At 44.7% G+C, this 20608-nt stretch overlaps 1 protein-coding gene across 5 annotated transcripts in view; it reads right to left on the bottom strand.

Moving 5' to 3' along the window:
• LOC126463476 (uncharacterized) overlaps positions 1–20608 on the bottom strand; it is a 129425-nt gene that overhangs the window by 23139 nt on the left and 85678 nt on the right. For all 5 annotated transcript variants that reach the window (XM_050096160.1, XM_050096161.1, XM_050096162.1 and 2 more), the window contains 3 exons: positions 16492–16599; positions 15616–15726; positions 11560–11644 (listed from right to left, as the gene is read on the bottom strand). In XM_050096160.1, the coding sequence (XP_049952117.1) occupies positions 11560–11644; positions 15616–15726; positions 16492–16599 (304 nt within the window). The remainder of the gene's footprint in view (positions 1–11559; positions 11645–15615; positions 15727–16491; positions 16600–20608) is intronic.

The raw sequence follows: 20608 nt of genomic DNA, 5'->3' as shown, positions 1-20608 counted from the left end.
TTGGGGTTTGGTACACAGTTCACTCTTGCAAACCCAGAATCACGCGTTGCACAAGGTGATCCTTATAACATGCAGCTGTCACAGTACACCGAACAGGCTCGCGAGGTGTCGTCTCCTTTAAGAAAAATGGATCGAGAATAAAGGAGCTTGTGAAATCAGACCACACCACACAGTCGCGTAAACTGAGTGCAGTGGATGTTCCTGCACAATATGGGGCGCAGTAGACCATGTATGGAACGTTTTTGTACACTGACGGCACCGTCCAGAGTTAAATTTAAGTCGTCTGTCCAAACAACATTAGCCCCTCCCTCCCCCAAATATCAAATGTTGAAATGTGTGTGAAATCTTATGGGGCTTAACTGCTAAGGTCATCAGTCCCTAAGCTTACACACTACTTAACCTAAATTATCCTAAGGACAAACACACACACACACACACACACACACACACACACACACACACACACAGACACCCATGCCTGAGGGAGGACTCGAACCTCCGCCGGGACCAGCCGCACAGTCCATGACTGCAGCGCCGTAGACCGCTCGGCTACTCCTGGGCGGCCCCAAATATCATCCATTTCTATGCATGCCAAAGAATGAAGGGCAAAGTCACGGCGTTGTAGCCTTTGTTGGGGCTTCGTTTGGTGCACAATATGAACTCGTATGGATATGGGTGTGAAATGCGCTGCAAAATCTTTTGAAATGTTGACCAGGGGAGAGAAAACTCCCGTGACACTACTCGAGCGGTGGCTATTGAATTAAGGGAGCGATGGCCTTTGTAGTTTGGTCCTTCAACCCCCTGAAACCAGCTATTGAATTTGAGCCATGTGCTGCACAGTCGATTATATCTACAGCAACTCCATCAAAGCCAGCCGGTGTGGCCGTGCGGTTCTAGGCGCTTCAGTCTGGAACCGCCGTCCTTAGGTTAGTTAGGGGACTGATGACCACAGCAGTTAAGTCCCATAGTGCTCAGAGCCATTTGAACCATTTTTTGAACTCCATCAACAGCTACTATGGGAATGGGCCACCCATGCGTTTCTCACAGAGAAGTTCAACAGTCTTAATTCGTTACACCAATAGTCATTTAACAAAAAAAAAAAAAAAAAAAAAAAAAAAAAAAGAAAAATCAACACGCGTCGCCAAGCGGCAAATAGTATAGTGACGTCATAATAGGAAGCATTTCACATTCTGACTGCTTACAGTGCCATGTTTTCACCTGGTGGCAGAAAGTGGAACTATTATTTTTTCAGCATACTACGTACACCGATTAATGAATATACCTATGAAGTTTCAGCGTCTTGCAATGTACACAGCCTGCACCTTAGCACTCAGAACGCCGGCAGTCTACTTAAACCACCCGATACATGGCGATGCGTTATGCCAATTCCATTATTTCCGATAGCACTAAATAACTGAAGTGTAAAAGCGTAAAATCTGAATATTCCTGACGATATCATTGCACATGCAACAGAAAGTGGATCGGCATGCTACTTCACTTTCATATTACTGAACGATGGAATGCACTGATGCTACTGTCAAATTCGACGAAATGTACCAGAAGTAAAAGGCGTGATAAGACGATTTGCAAAGTGCCATTATTTGAACTCTACGGAAACTACCAACTTCGTTCGATGGGAATCAGCTACTTAAATCCTAAAATGCTTGAGGGAGTGTTTTTTCTAGCAGTGGCTAGCGCGCTATTGCCACGTCTTACACATTCATTAAAACCGTTTTGTGTCGATATTAGTTTATTTACCAAAACGTAAGTAAATTTGGACCCAATAGTGTAATAAAAAAGAATGAAATTTTATTTTCACTTAATTACTGGTCGTCTTTTGTGTGAAACGCTTAAAAACATGGAACTGCACAGAGGACCTGCACATCAGTAAGAAATTTCTTTTCGAAATCTTGTTCTTGTTCGTACTTCGCACCAACCTAATGGTCTTCTGCTCGTTGTTCTTGGAGAAAATTCTGGAAAATTCCTGTCTATAAGACTTGTCGCTTTTGCTGTTCGAGGTGGACGTCCAGTTGATCACCCTTGTTGTGGAGAGGAAACGTCCAACTTTTCCCCGTGATAATGATAATTTCGTGTGGCTCACTGGTCTGGTGCACGTCTTTCTATCGGGCGCCATTTCGGAGACTTCCGTGTCCCTAACACACCCTAGTTACCCACTTGGGGAAAGGGGACCCGCGGTTTAAAGTAGAATCGCAACCACGTGTCGTTTCTGGTGACTCCTCACATCATTGGGAGGTGAAGGCTGGATTAAAACGCAGATTGAAATATACAATGCCCGACTGAGAGTCGATCCCGCAAGTGTTTTACCGCGAGACCACCAGCGTGTGTGTGTTTGGAGCTTACAGGCTCTCAACGCCGAGGTTATCAGCACCATTACACTTAGCAAAAGAAACGAACGGCTAGATCACTAATCGTGGATTCCAGTCTGTTTTCGTCGCCACCATGTTTTTTTTTTTTTCTACAGGCTGTATACACTGAGGCATGCACCGTCGAGTAAATGACGAAAAATCTTCTGAAAATAATTTTTTTCTCAGCCTAATGGTGGCCATTTGGTACTTCTGCAACTGGGAATCGCTGCCCTCCACGCATCTAATATTCTTGTTGTAATTCACAACATACTTAGCTTTTGCACGATACCATTCTTTGAATTCTTTTCTTAAAGTGCACTGTAGAGCATGCTGACTATTACGACATCCCATGCCCTTCCCACTTCATCAGCATCTGCTAGTTTCTGTACGCCATTACGCATTCGTCCCTCTCCAGTTTCGTAATTTTTTACGAATCGAGGGAGCTGAGTGAGCTTCCTTTTAGATGAAAGGCAATCTCTCCCAAATGAACGATAATTCCTGCTGAAACGATTCCAATGAATTGGCTAAAAACGGGAAGGCCATATATGATGTGCAACAACATAACAATGAAATTAAAGTCCAAGAGCGGATTTAGAAAAGCGTTAGACAAGGATGCCCCCACAGTTCGACATGTCTCGTAGAAAAAGCAATGACTGAAACAAAAACAAGGTTCAAGAGATGAAAAAAATTCATAAAATTAATGATGAGCTATTCTGATAACAGCGAGGAAAAATTATAGAATCTGTGGAATACGTTACGTGGCAGCTTATTTCCGCATAAATGTCCATTTTGTTGAAAAAAATTAATTTTTTTTTTGCAGAAACATTACTAGGCATTTGCTGATTGTATTGTACTGCATTGAACTGGGCCACAGTGGTAGACAACCCCACAGCAGGCTACAGCAGTCCACTCACCCCACCGCCGCCCCACAACGAACCCAGTGTTATTGTGTGTTTCGGCTCCCAGTGGACCCCCGGGAACGTCTCAGACCGGACGAGCGTAAACTCAATGTTTGTGTGGTAGAGTAATTACGGCGTACGCGTACGTGGAGATAGTGTTTGCGCAGCAATCGCCGACATAGTGTAACTGTGGCGGAATAAGGGGAACCAGCCCGCATTCGCCGAGGCAGATGGAAAACCGCCTTAAAAACCATCCACAGGCTGGCCGGCACACCGGACCTGGACACTAATCGGCCGGTCGGATTCGTGCTGGGGACCGACACGCCTTCCCGCCCGGAAAGCAGTGAGTTAGACTGCTAACCGGGCGGGCAATTTTCTGATTAATTTGTTGTGAGGATAATTAAGTTTCATTGACTAGAAGTATGTTTAATTTGATTAGTTGCGTAGGACATTTTTAGGATTTCATAAGCCATTGGTCAGTCCAAAAAATAAAATCTCATTAATCGTGATTTCAATTCTAGTGGAATCCTTTATGAATACACTGACAGGACTGATGTGATTCTTGTTTACGTTGTGCAAGCGATATTCTTTGTATAACGGAGGAAGCAGGAGCTGTTGAAAAGACCGCTGAGTGATGGCAAGACTATTAGGAGTTTGCTAGGCAGTACCACTATCCGAACGCTGCGGTCAAGCAACAGAATTAACGGAAATAACTTAGATGGTATGAAAATGATTGCGTGGGGAACCTTTCTCCATAAAATGTCAATAGATGATAAGCCGAGCCACAACCTTCGTTCAGGCGAGTCGTGTAAATATAAAAAAGCTGAATCAGCTGGAACGTTAGGTAAGTTCACCCACAAGAACTCTTTACCTGCAGCTGCTATGTTGGCTATAAAACCCGTTCTTAGAAGAAATGTATGACAGAGAAAACACAAAATGTGAAACAGTCATTCAATAGCGTAGTATGGACCAGTGTAACTAAAAACACACTTGTGGGATACCACACATTGAAAATAAAATGGAATTTCGTGTGGCTAGGGCCTCCCGTCGGGTAGACCGGTCGACTGGTCCAAGCCATTTTAGCTGACGCCACTTCGGCGAGTTGCGTGTCGATGGGGATGAGATGATGATGAAGACAGCACAACAGCCAGTCCCTCGAGCGGAGTAAATCTTCGACCCAACCCCAAATCGAACCTGGGCCACTTAGCTGACCACTCGGCTATTGGGGGGGGGGGGGGGGGGGAGTATGCCGCACATTGATGCTTTGTGTGTATAATGCTGTCATCACATTTAAGGAGGGCAATACTGATAGAGTGAAAGTATTGGTGGAGCTGGGACCAATGACTGGTTGGAATACGTGAGCCATGCTCGAGGAAGTGGACAAGGGTCGAGTCAACAAGGCTGAGCTACAAGCCCAAAAAGTGTCCAAGGAGGCAAGATCGTTGAAGATTAGCAAGAGGATGCGTTAGGACGACGTAGAAGGTGAATAAGAATACGGTGCTGCCGTGTTTTAGCCGTTGAATCTATTAAAAAGTGAGCTCTAACTTGAATTAATTTGCCATTACAATTTCTGAGAAAACAAATTCTCAGACAAATGACCTGTTTTCTCAGGAACTAAAAAAAATGGCTCTTCATTTTTTTTATAGGTAATTTATAATACTTTTATTGTGATACATCTCTCGCATGGTAGAGATAGCGTGTATACTTCCAGTAAAATGTTCAAGAATTCAGGAAAAACTGTAACAAAAAACACAACAGAAAAAAATTCTATCCCAACTCCCAGAACTACATGCTTCATCCCAAACTAGAAGAGTTAGTGCGTGGAGAATGTTTAAGTAACCTGCAAAGGTTTCACTAATTTTCATGATGTAGTTGTTGAGAAAATGGGTCAAGCAATCAATAAATTTAACATTAGCGGGATAAGCCATTCATACTCCCATTAAAAGAACCAGAAGAGGTCATAAATGCGTTAAGAGCTGTTCTTTAGCACAGGCAGACAGTACAGAATTCGCTTCAGCTCATGTCTGCACACCTGGCTGCGCCAGGACTTGCCTAGCTGTCATAAAGCTCCATTTTATGACGTAGAAAGAAATCCACTTGGAAAGATAATGTGAGGTGCAGACGCTGGAATGGGAGAAACTTAGCATCCGACGTTTCTCTGCAGTCTCAATACAAAAGAATGTTAGTTTAAAATCCTCACAACTGGGTCTTGCGCGCTTTCCTGTGTGCGCTTCATGTACTCCATTCGACTTGCTAGGGTTAGAAACCAGTCGTGAAGTGCAAGAGTTTTTCTGCCTTCCGGCCAACACCAGGCCATCATTGGTTAAAAAAGCCGCGAGAGTTCATTTAACCTGTTTACAGAATTATCATTGGTCGGAAGTCGCAAGTTCCGCAGCAATTGGCCGGCGAGATTCCTACACTGGCAGAAACAGTAGACTTTCAGAAATTTAAGCCAGAGGACACTCATGGACAGATGGTTGAAGTGGACGTCGCTAGCCGTTGGGAGATGGAAGAGTAAGGACTTGCTGCCAGTTAACCTATGAGATGAGACTTGCTGTCATACAGAAAGATGTCTGCACTTTAGTACTAAGTACAGATTGCGCCCGAATCTCGTGGTCGTGCGGTAGCGTTCTCGCTTCCCACGCCCGGGTTCCCGGGTTCGATTCCCGGCGGGGTCAGGGATTTTCTCTACCTCGTGATGGCTGGGTGTTGTGTGCTGTCCTTAGGTTAGTTAGGTTTAAGTAGTTCTCAGTTCTAGGGGACTTATGACCACAGCAGTTGAGTCCCATAGTGCTCAGAGCCATTTGAACCATTTTTGTACAGATTGCGAGCTGGACTCAGCATGGATGTGTGTGATGTCCTTAGGTTAGTTAGGTTTAAGTAGTTCTAAGTCTAGGGGACTGATGACCTCAGATATTAAGTCCCATAGTGCTCAGAGCCATTCTTTTTTCCTCGCTCACACTGTATGAGAGTGGTGAGAATGACCCAGCGACGCAGCCACCAAGTCGGGAGGAACGGAATGTAGTTAAGTTTCATCAGGGCCGAACTGCACAGTTTTCACGACTCCGACCAGGTAGTTGCTTCCATCATGCACTTTGGCGGTTCTGTTGTTGTTCGTACTTACTTTTCCGTGTTCTTCCTTTAACCACTACCCATTTCTACAGACATTGGCCATATCCGCGACTTAATTTCATGATTATGCTTTTATTGTATCCCAATGTTAGATTTCATAATTACAATCCCTTATTCATTTCTTAAATGCTCACATAAGTATCTCAGTGGATAATTCATATGTCGATGTTTTGCGGTAATAAAGAAAATTGTTAAAGAGACTGCTTGATTCTGTTGTAGACAGATGAGCCCCTTCATTAATATTCTTAAGTAACAGAACCCAGTATGTTGTCCCCGATACGATGTGTTCGACAAGGACAAGTATGCCGTAAGGAGTGCCCCAGGGAAGTGTGCTAGGACCGCTATTGCTTACTATTTACATAAATGATATGATGGATACGGTGGGCAGGAACCTGGAATGTTTACTGATGATGCCGTGGTGTACGGTAAGGTGTCGAAGATGAGTGACTGCAGGAGGATACAAGAAGACTTAGACAAAATTTTCAGATAGTGTTATAAATGGCAACTAGCTCTAAATGTAGTAAAATGTAAGTTAATGCAGAGGAGTAGGCAAAACGACCTGTAACGTTCGCATTAGCAGTGTCCTACTTGACGTAGTCGCGACGTTTAAATATATGGGCGACACGTTGCAAAGCGTACGAACAGGAACGAGAATGTGAGGAGTGTGGTAGGGACGGCGTGTGTTCGACGTGGTTTACTGGAAGAATTTTAGGAAAGTGTGGTTCTTCTGTGAAGAAGATCACGGATAGGACGCTGGTGCCCCCTATTCTTGAGTAATTTTTTGTATGTTCATCTACTCACTGGAGGTCTTGAGCAACGCTCGAGTGTTTGGGATCCGTATTAGGTCAGACTAAACGAAGCAATTCAGGGGTGGGCTGCTACATTTGTCACCGCTAGTTTCGAACAGAATGAAAACTGTTATGGAGATGCTTTGGGAACTCAAATGGGAACCAGTGCGGGGGAGGGGGGGGGGGGGGGGGGGGGGGAAGGCGAAGTTCTTTTCGGGAGAACACTGCTGACAACATTTAGAGAACCGGCATTTGAAACTGACTGCAAAACGATTCTACAGCTGCCAATATACGTTTCGCGTAAGTACCATGAGGATAAGATACGAGAAAAAGGCTCATGCGGAGGTATATAGATAGTCCTTTTTCCCTCGCGAAACAGGAAAAGAAATGACTAGCAGTGGTACAATGTACTCTCCACAACGCAACGTACGGTAGCTTGTGGAGTACGTATGTAGAAGCAGATGTAGAAGTTATCCATGAGTGGTGTGGCACCTGTATTTTCATGCTTGATTAGGCAATCATACTAGTTTTCCTTCGACAAGACGTTTCTGTTGCGCGACATGGCTTTCTTTCTTAAATTTGCATGACACTGTAGGGAAATTACCTTCTTTGCCGGTGGTCAGGGATCGTACTTATAGCACCTTGTGGTATACTGAATAGTATGTCATCTGACAGTCGGCACACAAACCAAAACATTGCATCAAAACAAGTTCCTAGTGCTGTGAAATTTGGAAAAAAAAACGCAAATTGGCATTTATAAGAAGAGGAGCAACACGAAAAATGGAACAGGAGCATAATATGTAGAAAACCGTCCACGAAAGTCCGCAGCTCGTGGTCGTGCGGTAGCGTTCTCGCTTCCCACGCCCGAGTTCGCGGGTTCGATTCCCGGCGGGGTCAGGGATTTTCTCTTCCTCGTGATGACTGGGTGTTGTGTGCTGTCCTTAGGTTAGTTAGGTTTAAGTAGTTCTAAGTTCTAGGGGACTGATGACCGTAGCTGTTAAGTCCCATAGTGCTCAGAGTCATTTTTTTCGTCTACGAAAGCTGCCACTGAAGATGCCATGCAGAAAATAAAGGCGAAACGCGTATGGCACGAAAACTGTGTTTCATTCAGTTGTAGTCAGACGGTCCATAAAGTAAAAATTATCAATATACCGTAACATCCATGAATCGTCTGCTAATACTAAAGGTAAGGAATCTGGAAAGCTATACTTAGTACGAAGGGCAAAAAGAAGGGTACATTCCACCAATGTGTGGGATACCGTCAGTCTAGATATAACGGAAATGGAAATGAAGTCCCATGCTTCTTTACAGAGCGTAGGGGAACTGATGCGTCGACGGCGTAAGACAGTGGACTCCTTCCGAGAGAAGCGGAAGGAATAGCGCCAAACTGCAGTAGTCTCCTTGATTGTGTACGAAACGTTTGTTTATTTCAACAGCCTTCTCATATTGTCGCTGCTGCGTCCACGACTGGTTATGGAAATTTGTGATAAGATCTTATGGGACCAAACTGCTGAGGTCATCGGTCCCTAAGTTTACACACTACTTAATCCAACTTAAATTAAATTACGCTAAGCACAATACACACACCCATGCCCTAGGGAGGACTCGAACCTCTGACGGGAGGAGCCGCGCGACGCGTGACAAGACGCCCTGGACCGGGCGGCTACATCGCGCGGCTCCACGACTGATGAACAAGCACAATGGGTTCTTGAAAAGCGACAGGTCAGCCACAATCTAATCGGTGTTCAACGATTATTTTTAGTGTTAAAAAGTCACACGGCCTAATACCAAAAGGATTTTGTCCTGATTATGATTTATATTTTACAAGCTTCGATGTAGTGGAACTTTACTTCATATTTGCTGAAAATCGTATTCAAGTTACAAAATTTGCGATCAGGATGGGCAGAGAAACTTAATGTATCATGGACTGTTCAGCTTCTGAATCACTTATCTGACCCTTATCTTAATCAGGTTTCTCGCCAACAACAACAACCGATGTGAATATACAACCAAGAAAGACGCAGCAAAAAATATCCTCTGAACATAGGTGTGCAGCTTACGGTCTGCAAAAACTGCTGCTTTCAAAACGACTGTCAGTGGTTTGTTTTCCTCCGCAGCTCATTATGTCTGCCCGGTATGGAACATGTCTGACGCGTAGAAAACAGATATCATCGTTACCGAACATGCTCCATAACATACAGTAAACTAAGAAGTATGACACCATTCATTTTTTCACTCACATGCATCAAATTTTAAGGTCGACGATATTCAACTCATAAACGCAACTGGCTTCAGCAACAGTTTCTGAAAGTATGTGTGAATTGTAACCTGAGTGTAGATATATATACCGATGCAAAATCATACGCTGCGCTGCAGTAGTGACTGTAAAAGTGTGTGTGTGTGTGTGTGTGTGTGTGTGTTTGTGAATGTGTGTGTATGCGTGTATATGTTTGCGAACAAGGGAATACAAGTAGCAGAACGAAAGTAAATGAACCTAAGAGACGTAAATATACGACTCGGGAAACGCGGTAGGTAAAGGAATCGTTATTTTACACAGGGCAGTCGACTAAAACATGGAGATGTATTGCAACAACTGAATATGGCTGAAAACCCGGAACGCGTACTAGCCCACATACGATTATAAAAAAAGTGGCTTGTTGCTGTATTTCTTCAAGCAAGTTTACCCATTTCGCACCTTTGTCATTTGGTAATGTAATGATAATACTTTACACCAGATAGTAGTACGCCACCTGTTTCGTAGATTTTTGATCAACTCAAATAAACTGTATAAAAACTACACCTCTCAGGATTTAAGTAATTCCAGACGTATGTCATCGACTTCCGCTGACTTGTCTGAGCCACTCCGTCACACTTTGACCGCATAACTGGATCACCTGGTTGTTCTACACTACTGGCCATTAAAATTGCTACACCACGAAGATGACGTGCTACAGACACGAAATTTAACCGACAGGAAGAAGATATTGCGATATGCAAATGATTAGATTTTCAGAGCATTCACACAAGGTTGGTGCCGGTGGAGACACCTACAACTTGCTGACATGAGGAAAGTTTCCAACCGATTTCTCATACACAAGCAGCAGTTGACCGGCGTTGCCTGGTGAAACGTTGTTGTGGTGCCTCGTGTAAGGAGGAGAAATGCGTACCATCACGTTTCCGACTTTGATAAAGGTCGGATTGTAGCCTACCGCGATTGCGGTTTATCGTATCGCGACTTTGCTGCTCGCGTTGGTCGAGATCCAATGACTGTTAGCAGAATATGGAATCGGTGGGCTCAGGAGAGTAATACGGAATGCCCTGCTGGATCCCCACGGCCTCGCATCACTAGCAGTCTAGATGACAGGCATCTTATCCGCATGGCTGTAACGGATCGTGCAGCCACGTCTCGATCCCTGAGTCAACAGATGGGGACGTTTGCAAGACAACAACCATCTGCACGAACAGTTCGACGACGTTTGCAGCAGCACGAACTTTCAGCTCGGGGACCGTGGCTGCGGTTACCCTTGACGCTGCGTCACAGACTGGAGCGCCTGTGGTGGTGTACTCAACGACGAACCTGGGTGCAGGAATGCCAAAACATCATTTTTTCGGATGAATCCAGGTTCTGTTTACAGCATCACGATGGTCGCATCCGTGTTTAGCGACATCGCGGTGAACGCACATGGGAAGCGTGTATTCGTCATCGCCGTACTGGCGTATCACCCGGCGTGATGGTACTGGGTGCCACTGGTTACACATCTCGGTCACCTCTTGTTCGCATTGACGGCACTTTGAACAGTGGACGTTACATTTCAGATGTGTTACGACCCGTGGCTCTACCCTTCATTCGATCCCTGCGAAACCCTACATTTCAGCAGGATAATGCACGACCGCATGTTACAGGTGCTGTACGGGCCTTTCTGGATACAGAAAATGTTCGACTGCTGCCCTGGCCAGCACATCCTCCAGAACTCTCACCAACTGAAAACGTCTCGTTAATGGTGGCCGAGCAACTGTCTCGTCACAATACGCCAGTCACTACTCTTGATGAACTGTGGTATTGTGTTGAAGCTGCATGGGCAGCTATACCTGTACGCGCCATCCAAGCTCTGTTTGACTCAATGCCCAGGAGCATCAAGGCCGTTATTACGGCCAGAGGTGGTTGTTCTGGGAACTGATTTCTCAGGATCTCTGCACCCAAATGGCGTGAAAATGTAATCACATGTCAGTTCTAGTATAATATACTTGTCCAATGAATACCCGTTTATCACCTGCATTTCTTCTTGGTGTAGCAATTTTAATGGCCAGTAGTGTATATAAACTTCATTTTGTATCACTTATCGTTAGTGTTAGGAGTAAGACGGAAGATAGTACCTGTGCGGATGGCTGCTGGTCGGCTGACGGAACCTGCACCTGGATAGTTTCTTCCGCTGGACTTCCCGCTGCCATTGGGTCATCGCTGGAAACAGAGGAAATCCCATTTCTGTTATCATCGCGATGTTCACCAACTGATCGAATCTTGGTGGTAGTATTTCTACTCCATTAATTTTCTGGCGAACAGCCGTGCACAGTCCAGCTCTTTCACTGATATCTCAGCCACTGAGCACACTCACACCGAGGATGGCCAGAAGATATGCGGCCGAAATGCATTGCTAGACAAAAAAAAGAAAAAGCGAAGCACTAAGAAAACATGGTCGTATGTCAATATAGCTTCGTACATGCACACGCCAGCGGTGGATATGTAAATCATTTAGAGTTGTAATTCCCTGTGGCAGTTAGAGAGTGCGTTGGGTTGGGCATTTTCACTGTTTTTACAATGCCTGGTGAGGGGTAGACGGGGGTTGTAGTTGAAAGACACATAGATACCGCGTATTCTGTGAGGCAGCATTATCAGCACCTTATTGTGGGGCTAACTGTGGGTCTCCATGGCCGGCTGGTCTAATCGTAAAATAACCAGAGTTGTGGGGCATTCGAATGTCATAGCGGCCCGATGGTGGATCGTATGGGAAAGTGTGGGCAGGCAGACTGTTCATCGAGGTCCCGGTTGGCCAGTTATAACCACCACAAGGGTGGATCGCCATATTATGTATCAAGTTCATCGTAACCCCTGTCATCCGAGAACAAGTAATGGGCTACCTGTGACGTTCTGTGTCTGAATCGTGATAGATGGTTCAAGACTTCCGCTGGGATCGGTTGACTGCTTTGTCTTCACAGAATGTTTTTGGTGGTATGGATGAGGCGTGCGAGGCTAGCGAGAGAGCGCTCGTTGGCAAGGATGGCAAGTGGCTCTGCTAGCGCAAGAAGGTTTTGCCAGCGCAGCGGGTAGCGAGCAGACGGCTTTGGCGAGGCTACTGGGAGGAGAGGATCGTGCCTGTGTGAAGGAAGGCACACGCTCAGACTTTCGCTAGGTCGGAGGAAGAAGACGGAATGTCATGGTAGCCATCTTGTGTAGAATGATGGTATGTCGCTTTTGGAACTTTTGAAACTTTTGGTTACTGAAAACGAGGGTACTGGTTTCGGTATAACCCGATGAAGTGATCTTGTTCTAGAACCTTGCAGAACTGTTGTAGGAAGCTGATATTTTAAGAGGGGGAGAAATATGGACAGCGCCGGTAACGAGTAAGTTGGTTTCGTTTGGTGGAAACAAAGCACGAACTGTAACCTGGTAGTTGGGACTGAGAAGTGTGGTACGAGTAGTACAAAGGCACGACCGGCCGGCGTTTGGAGCCCGGGCATTTCAAAAGAGATTAACGGCGCGCTACTTCTCCAATAGTATAGAACGCTCAGAAGGCAAACAAAGTTGAACAAAATTATTCCTTGTGGGTAGCACAAACCTGCAAACGGAGCGGCCCCTGCTGTAGATGTAAATGACATCTACAGACTTCCCTACCATTTGGATAATTCCTTCGGTGTGCGTCGTTTTTTTTTTTGTTTTTTTTTTTTTGTCTTAGAGCGTAATTGCAAATCGAGGAGTTAAAATAAATACGAGGGTTGACTGAAAAGTAAAGCCTCCACCGTTGTAACTCTTTAACGGTTGGCAGCATTGGTATGCGGCAGGTACTGGCTTGATCAGTAGCCTCTTCTCTACAGCTCCAGTTAGCGAGAATCCTTAGCATTGAGCGGTTGTGTTGTTACAGTGTAAAGTATGGAACCCTGCGCAGGCGGTCGGTCAGTGCGATTTAAGGAACGTGAAATCATTGAATTCTTAACAGCACAAGGTGTCACCCCAAAGGAGATTCATCAAATGAGAGCACTTCATGGTCATTGTGTCGATGTGAAAACTGTACGTCGTTGGTCGAGTAAGTTTAAAGATGTTGAGGCGGGAACATCTGACCTGCGTGACAGCAACCACCGAGTTTCACAAGCAAAATGTTGACAGGTTGATTCAGGACGATCGTCGTATCACTCAGAAAGAATTTGCAAGCACAATTGGCATTTCACTAGAACGTGTGGGTCACATTATTGCTTTGCTTGGCTATCGGAAGATCTATGCACGATGGGTACCCCGGATGCTGACTCCTTAAATGAAAGCACACAGGCTTGAAATTTGCCAAGCTCTCGCGTTACAAGAATGAAGGTGACGCCTTTCTCCATTCAATCATGGGATATCATTACGCTTACGGCTTCAGAAAACTTGTTCATCGTTGGCAGAATTGGCTGGTGATTACGAGGAAAAGAGAATATTGGCAATTAAAGATCACATTATAAGGATTACACTACTGGCAATTAAAATTGCTACACCACGAAGATGACGTGCTACAGACGCGAAATTTAACCGACAGGAAGAAGATGCTGTGACATGCAGATGATTAGCTTCTCAGAGCATTCACACAAGGCTGGCGCCGGTGTCGACACCTACAACGTGCTGACACGAGGAAAGTTTCCAACTGATTTCACATGCACAAACAGCAGTTGACCGGCGTTGCCTGGTGAAACGTTGTTGTGATGCCTCGTGTAAGAAGGAGAAATGCGTACCATCACGTTTCCGACTTTGATAAAGGTCTGATTGTAGCCTATCGCGATTGCGGTTTATCGTATCGCGACATTGCTGCTCACGTTGGTCGAGACCCAATGATTGTTAGCAGAATATGGAATCGGTGGGTTCGGGAGGGTAATACGGAACGCCGTGCTGGATCCCAACGGCCTCGTATCACTAGCAGTCGAGATGACAGGCATCTTATCCCCATGGCTGTAACGGATCGTGCAGCCACGTTTCGATCCCTGAGTCAACAGATCGGGGCGTTTGCAAGACAACAACCATCTGCACGAACAGTTCGACGACGTTTGCAGCAGCACGGACTGTCGGCTCCGAGACCATGGCTGCAGTTACCCTTGACGCTGCATCACAGACAGGAGCGTCAGCGATGGTGTACTCAACGACGAACCTGGGTGCACGAATGGCAAAACGTCATTTTTTCGGATGAATCCAGGTTCTGTTTACAGCATCATGATGGTCGCATCCGTGTTTGGTAACATCGCGGTGAACGCACATGGGAAGCGCGTATTCGTCATCGCCATACTGGCGTATCACCCGGCGTGATGGTATGGGATGCCATTGGTTACACGTCTCGGTTACCTCTTGTTCGCATTGACGGCACTTTGAACAGTGGACGTTACATTTCAGATGTGTTACGACCCGTGGCTCTACCCTTCATTCGATCCCTGCGAAAGCCTACATTTCAGCAGGATAATGCAAGGCCGCATGTTGCAGGTCCTGTACGGACCTTTCTGGATACAGAAGACGTTCGACTGCTGCCCTGTCCAGCACATTCTCCAGATCTCTCACCAATTGAAAACGTCTGGTCAATGGTGGCCGAGCAACTGGCTCGTCACAATATGCCAGTCAGTACTCTTGATGAACTGTGGTATCGTGTTGAAGCTGCATGGGCAGCTGTACCTGTACACGCCATCCAAGCTCTGTTTGACTCAATGCCCAGGCGTATCATGGCCGTTATTACGGCCAGAGGTGGTTGTTCTGGGTACTGATTTCTTAGGATCTATGGACCCAAATTACGTGAAAATGTAATCACATGTCAGTTCTAGTATAATATATTTGTCCAATGAATACCCGTTTATCACCTGCATTTCTTCTTGGTGTAGCAATTTTAATGGCCAGTAGTGTATTTCTGCCTTTGATTTATTAAAATATTTCCATTCAGACCCAATTAACGAAGGTGGAGGCATTACTTTTCATTAAACCCCCATGTAATCTAAAAATACTATTGCAGTTAAAGAGTAATATCATCCACTCCCCATACCTGTCTCCTCTCTGGAGCAGATAAAACACGGTTATGCACATTTTCTCCTACATTAATCAATAACAAACATGTCTGGTAAGCAAAGTATGACACTTAAAAGAATGTCTTTAACCTTAGGCTGTGTAAGTACACAATATCGGCACCCCCGTAGGGCTTATCAAAGCAGCAGTACCTCATGTCTGGCTGTTGGTCCTGCTGCTGCGACGTCCCGTCCACAGGGTGGTCCACTTCCAGCATCGAGTGCTCGTACTGCACAGGCTCGCCGGCAGCGCCGTCCTCCATCCTGTAACAAGCAGAGGCCTGTTTATCTCATCCCTGCAGTGGATGAAGTAAAGGAGTTCTGGTACCTTGGAAGAAAAATAACACAGGACCTTCTATGCAAGGAGCACATAAAAACGAGACTAATACAGGCTAAGAGTGCATTCTTTGCTAAAAGAAATGTACTAGCGTCAAACCTGAGCCTTAATTTGAACAGGAAATTACTTACAAAATACGTAAAAAACATAGCATCATATGGAAGCAAATCATGGACTGTGCGAAAACCGTAAACAAAGGGAATCGGTGCGTTTCAGGTGTGGTGTTACAGAAGAATGTTGAAAGTGAAGTAGACTTGTCAGAAATGGGGAGAACTATGTGGCACATACTTTGCAGGAGAATGGATAAGATGATAGGGCATGTATTAAGACATTAGGGAATAATATCCGTCAGATGTAGGGGACGTAGAGGGTAGGGAAAGAGAGAGAACGGGATATATTCATTTAATATTGGAGGGCGTTGGATGCAAGGTCCACTCTTGAGACGAAGAGGCTGGCACAGGAGATGAATTAGTGGCAGGCCACATCAATCCCGACTGAAGACTAAAAATACAAATTGAATACTAAAAAGTCGAGATTGTAATACAGAAAACGACAATAGATCTATAGGTATTCGGGGGCTTTTCACCTTTAAATAATAATAATAACAATGTTTATTGCAGATATAGCATGCCACTTGCATACTGAAATTCAGTACTATGAATTTTTTTTCGGAGTTGAGAAATATTCCTTACCTGACAATAGCCTGTTGGTCCGGCTGCTGTTGCTGGGACATCATCTGGTCAGGTGGATGGTCGATCAGCAACATCGAGTGCTCGTATTTTTGTGGCACCTGGTCACCGCTGTGGAATAGAACATCACGCCTTCTTTCAGTTTGCCTTATAGATAAGTAAATCTTTTGCACAGATGAAAAATTCTTCACTGGGAGTCGAGTGTCTGGTGTCAGGCGTTAGGCGATCAGCACACGCCCTCAGGCTTGGTTTCGAATCTAGAGGTCCAGGCGTCGTGTCCCAGTTCGATCTGAGGGGAGTATGTTGACTCCTTGAAGCCAAACTCTCAATGCTCGATACCCGATGCCCGACAGTCCGTAAGAAACCGACACACATAGACACACAATAGTGCAATTGAACTAGGAGTTTACAATTAAACTGCAAGTATAAACAAATTCGAAAGGAATGAGGAGAAGATGATGTGGTCAGAAGTACGGCCATCTTGGATCTTTAGAGTATTAAAGGAGGCTTGACAGCCACAACTGAACCGTCTTCCGTGGTAGTGGAAACTATCGATGTGCTAAACATCCCTCAGCTATCAGTAAGGAAGATGAGACCTGTCGACAAACACTTTGATATGTAGTTATTACTGGAGAACCTGGACAATCTTGTTACTGATATTGGTAGTAGAAATTACAACCGAAAATGGCACGCTTGTTAATAGGAAGTGTACTTCGCCCACTACAAATTTGGAAATTTGTGGTAAGTTCCTACCGGACCAAACTGCTGAAGTCATCGGTCCCTAGGCTTACACACTAAATTAAACTAACTTACGCTAAGGACAACACCCATGCCCGAGGTAGAACTCGAACCTCCGACTGGGTAGCCGCGCTAACCGTGGCCAGGCGCCCTAAACCGCGAGGCTACCCCGCCAGGCACGCCCATTATAGACTCGTTTTCTGATAACATTGTGGTTGTTAAAATCTGTTATAAAACGGACTGTCAGGAGCAAGTGAGAAGGGACGGCTTATAATGTTAAACAAGGAGATGTACGGATCCTATTAGCTACATAGTCAGTTCTTCAAGTTCGTCACGGCAAGACAGTGGTTTCAAGTCGGAGCTATGTCTTCCCCTATACGGGGACGATAGTGTGATAGTAAAAGGAATACTGAAAATATCGCAAAGAATCAATGGAAACCATTTCGTGGAAATATAAACATCTCGTGGCTACGCCATGTAAAGTGGAATTACCTGACGTTACATAGGATCTTCTAATGGAGGAGGTGCCTGCAATATTTCAAAACATTTTGTGTGGACGACTATTACCTTTGGATTTGGACACAAAGCTACATTTAGCAAGTATTTTTTAATAAGATGGAGGTGTGATACTACCTAAGATTAAATTCCGCATGGAAGGAGGCTGCCAGGGAAACAGCAACGTGATTTGGGGGCAATGATAAGACAGTAGGGATTGATCCAACGTGGATGACCTCCAATTGTAAAGACATACGAGGGTCACTCTAAAAGAAATGCACACTATTTTTGTAAAAATACAGTTTTTATTCTGCATGTGTAAAAGTTTTACAGTGTGTAGGTACATCCCTCCCGCTTGTTTTCAAACTTAGTCCAACATGTTCCCGTGAGTGGCGCCGTCACAGCATGTCTTCAAGATGGCTGCTACACTTGACGTTCGTCTGAAGCAACGTGCTGTCATAGAATTCCTGTGCTGTGAAAACGAGACAGTGGGAAACATTCACAAGAGGTTGAAAAAGGTGTATGGAGATGCTGCTGTCGATCGCAGTACAGTAAGTCGGTGGGCAAGCAGGTTACGTGATGAAAGTGGGCACTGCAATATTGAGGATTGTCCTCGCAGCGGCAGGCCTCGTACTGCACATACTCCAGACAATGTGCAGAGAGTCAACGAAATGGTGACTGCTGACAGACGCATCACAGTGAACGAAATGTCACACTACTTTGGGATAGGGGAAGGAAGTGTTTGCAGAATACTGAAAGTGTTGGCGTTAAAAAAAGATTTGTGCCAGGTGGGTTCCCAGGATGTTGACAGGGATCACAAAGAAACAAGAAAAACGGTATGCAGCGAACTTTTGGAAGAGTACGAGAATGGTGGAGATGAATTTCTTGGAAGAACTGTAAAAGGTGATGAAACATGGCTCCATCATTTTTCACCAGAGACGAAGAGGCAATCAACGGAGTGGCATCATGCAAATTCACCCAAGAAAAAAAAAAATTCAAAACCACACCTTCTGCTGGAAAGGTTATGGCTACAGTGTTTATCGATTCCGAAGGACTCTTGCTTGTGGACATCATGCCAAGTGGAACCACAACAAATTCTGATACATATGTGAGGACACTGAAGAAACTTCAAGCTCGACTGAGTCGTGTTCAACCACATTGGCAAAAGCAGGATGTTTTGCAGTTGCACGACAATTCAGGCCACATGTCAGTCAAAAAAACCATGGAAGCGATCACAAAACTCGGATGGACAACACTGAAACACCCGCCTCACAGTCCTGCCTGGCTCCATGTGGCTATCATCTCTTTGGGAAACTGAAAGACTCTTCGTGGTACAAGGTTTGAAGATGATGACTCCCTTGTGCACGCTGCCAAACAGTGGCTCCAACAGGTTGGTCCAGAATTTTACCGTGTGGGTACACAGGCGCTGGTTCCAAGATGGTGTAAGGCAGTTGAGAGCGGTGGAAATTATTTAGAGAAATGAAAATATTGTTCCTAGATGATGTATCTACACACTGTAAAACTTTCAAACATGTAGAATGAAAGATGGATTTTTTTTAAAAAAAAGTAGTGTGCATTTCTTTTGGAGTGACCCTCGTATAACAAATTTGTCTGTCAAACCAAAAGCCCAGGCGTGAACAAAGTTATCAGTAAACATCTTACAGATTTTATAAGGTGTTCAAACAGACTAGCGCGAGAAAAGCTTACGTCCTCCTTGGCTAAAGAACATGGTAGTACCAGGCTGGAGGTTACAATATAAAACTAGAAAATGGATCATGTATTTGTCGCTATGCAATACCGTTTAACAGTTTTAAACTCCGACAAACAGTACTTACAATGCGCTCCACTGTACTCTGTGCCAGTCACGTGCTTGTGGTGCCAATTAACGAATAACTTACAGAACAGCTGCTCTGTGATGTTCAACAAGGTTCTGCAGTTTGCCTAGTGCGGTAATAGGAAAACATGAAAACTAACTGGCATCAAATACGCCTTCCCGATTCTCAAGACAGAGAAAAGCTTATAAATTATGTTCTGTATGCATATAGTTTTAATTACCTACCTCAAAACTACGTGGAGATGCTTAACACTGCTCCAAAAAAGAAACAGAAGTGATTTATTAAAGCATGGGAAACATTTCTCTCTATCCAGGACACTGTTCTGCATAATATCGTCAGATATAGACACCACCAAATTAAGACTGGTATCCACAAACAATGTTATCCCACAAGTCCTAAGAAAAAATGTAAGTGGATACACAGACTTAAACCATTCCCCATTGTAGAAATTGTGCTTTTAGTGCAATTACTGTTTTGTGTGTACGAAAAAGAAGACTGAAAATGGAAGAGATTGCAACCAAAAAAGAAGACAACTACCACAGCTGTTGCAGATCTGCAGGCAAGGCTTATATATTGCTTTGAACACAGTCTACGGCAAAATCTGACTATAACAGGGGAATATAAAATACCTGCATTCACCTTTAGTAGCACCGCTAAATGACCATATGTCGGAGTCCTGGCCCATTGGAGCATGTTTACTACCTTAACGGAAACACGAAAAATCTATGCATAAGGGACCAGTCCCACCTGGATCTGCTTAAAAAGGATGGTTATGTTGTATCTAAATGTGCCGGACTGGAGTTTGTGCACCTACCAACAGAATATCGATTCGCAGAGCTTAAAACCAACAGAGTAGCAACATTGCCCTTAGTTAGCAAAAATTGTAAATGTAAGGTCCTGCACAAAAATTCCACGGGAATGTGCAGCAGAGGAGCTAGTAGCGTACACCCAAAAAAAGATGTGGAATGTTATAACAATAATGTCGTGCAGGAAGTGAGCGGTAAAATTAAAATCTTCTAATGCTCTCGACTAGAACAGTTGCTGGAATGAAC

Source organism: Schistocerca serialis, chromosome 1 (assembly GCF_023864345.2).
Source record: "Schistocerca serialis cubense isolate TAMUIC-IGC-003099 chromosome 1, iqSchSeri2.2, whole genome shotgun sequence".
NCBI lineage: Eukaryota > Metazoa > Arthropoda > Insecta > Orthoptera > Acrididae > Schistocerca > Schistocerca serialis.
This window is presented reverse-complemented; position numbering and strand designations above follow the sequence as displayed.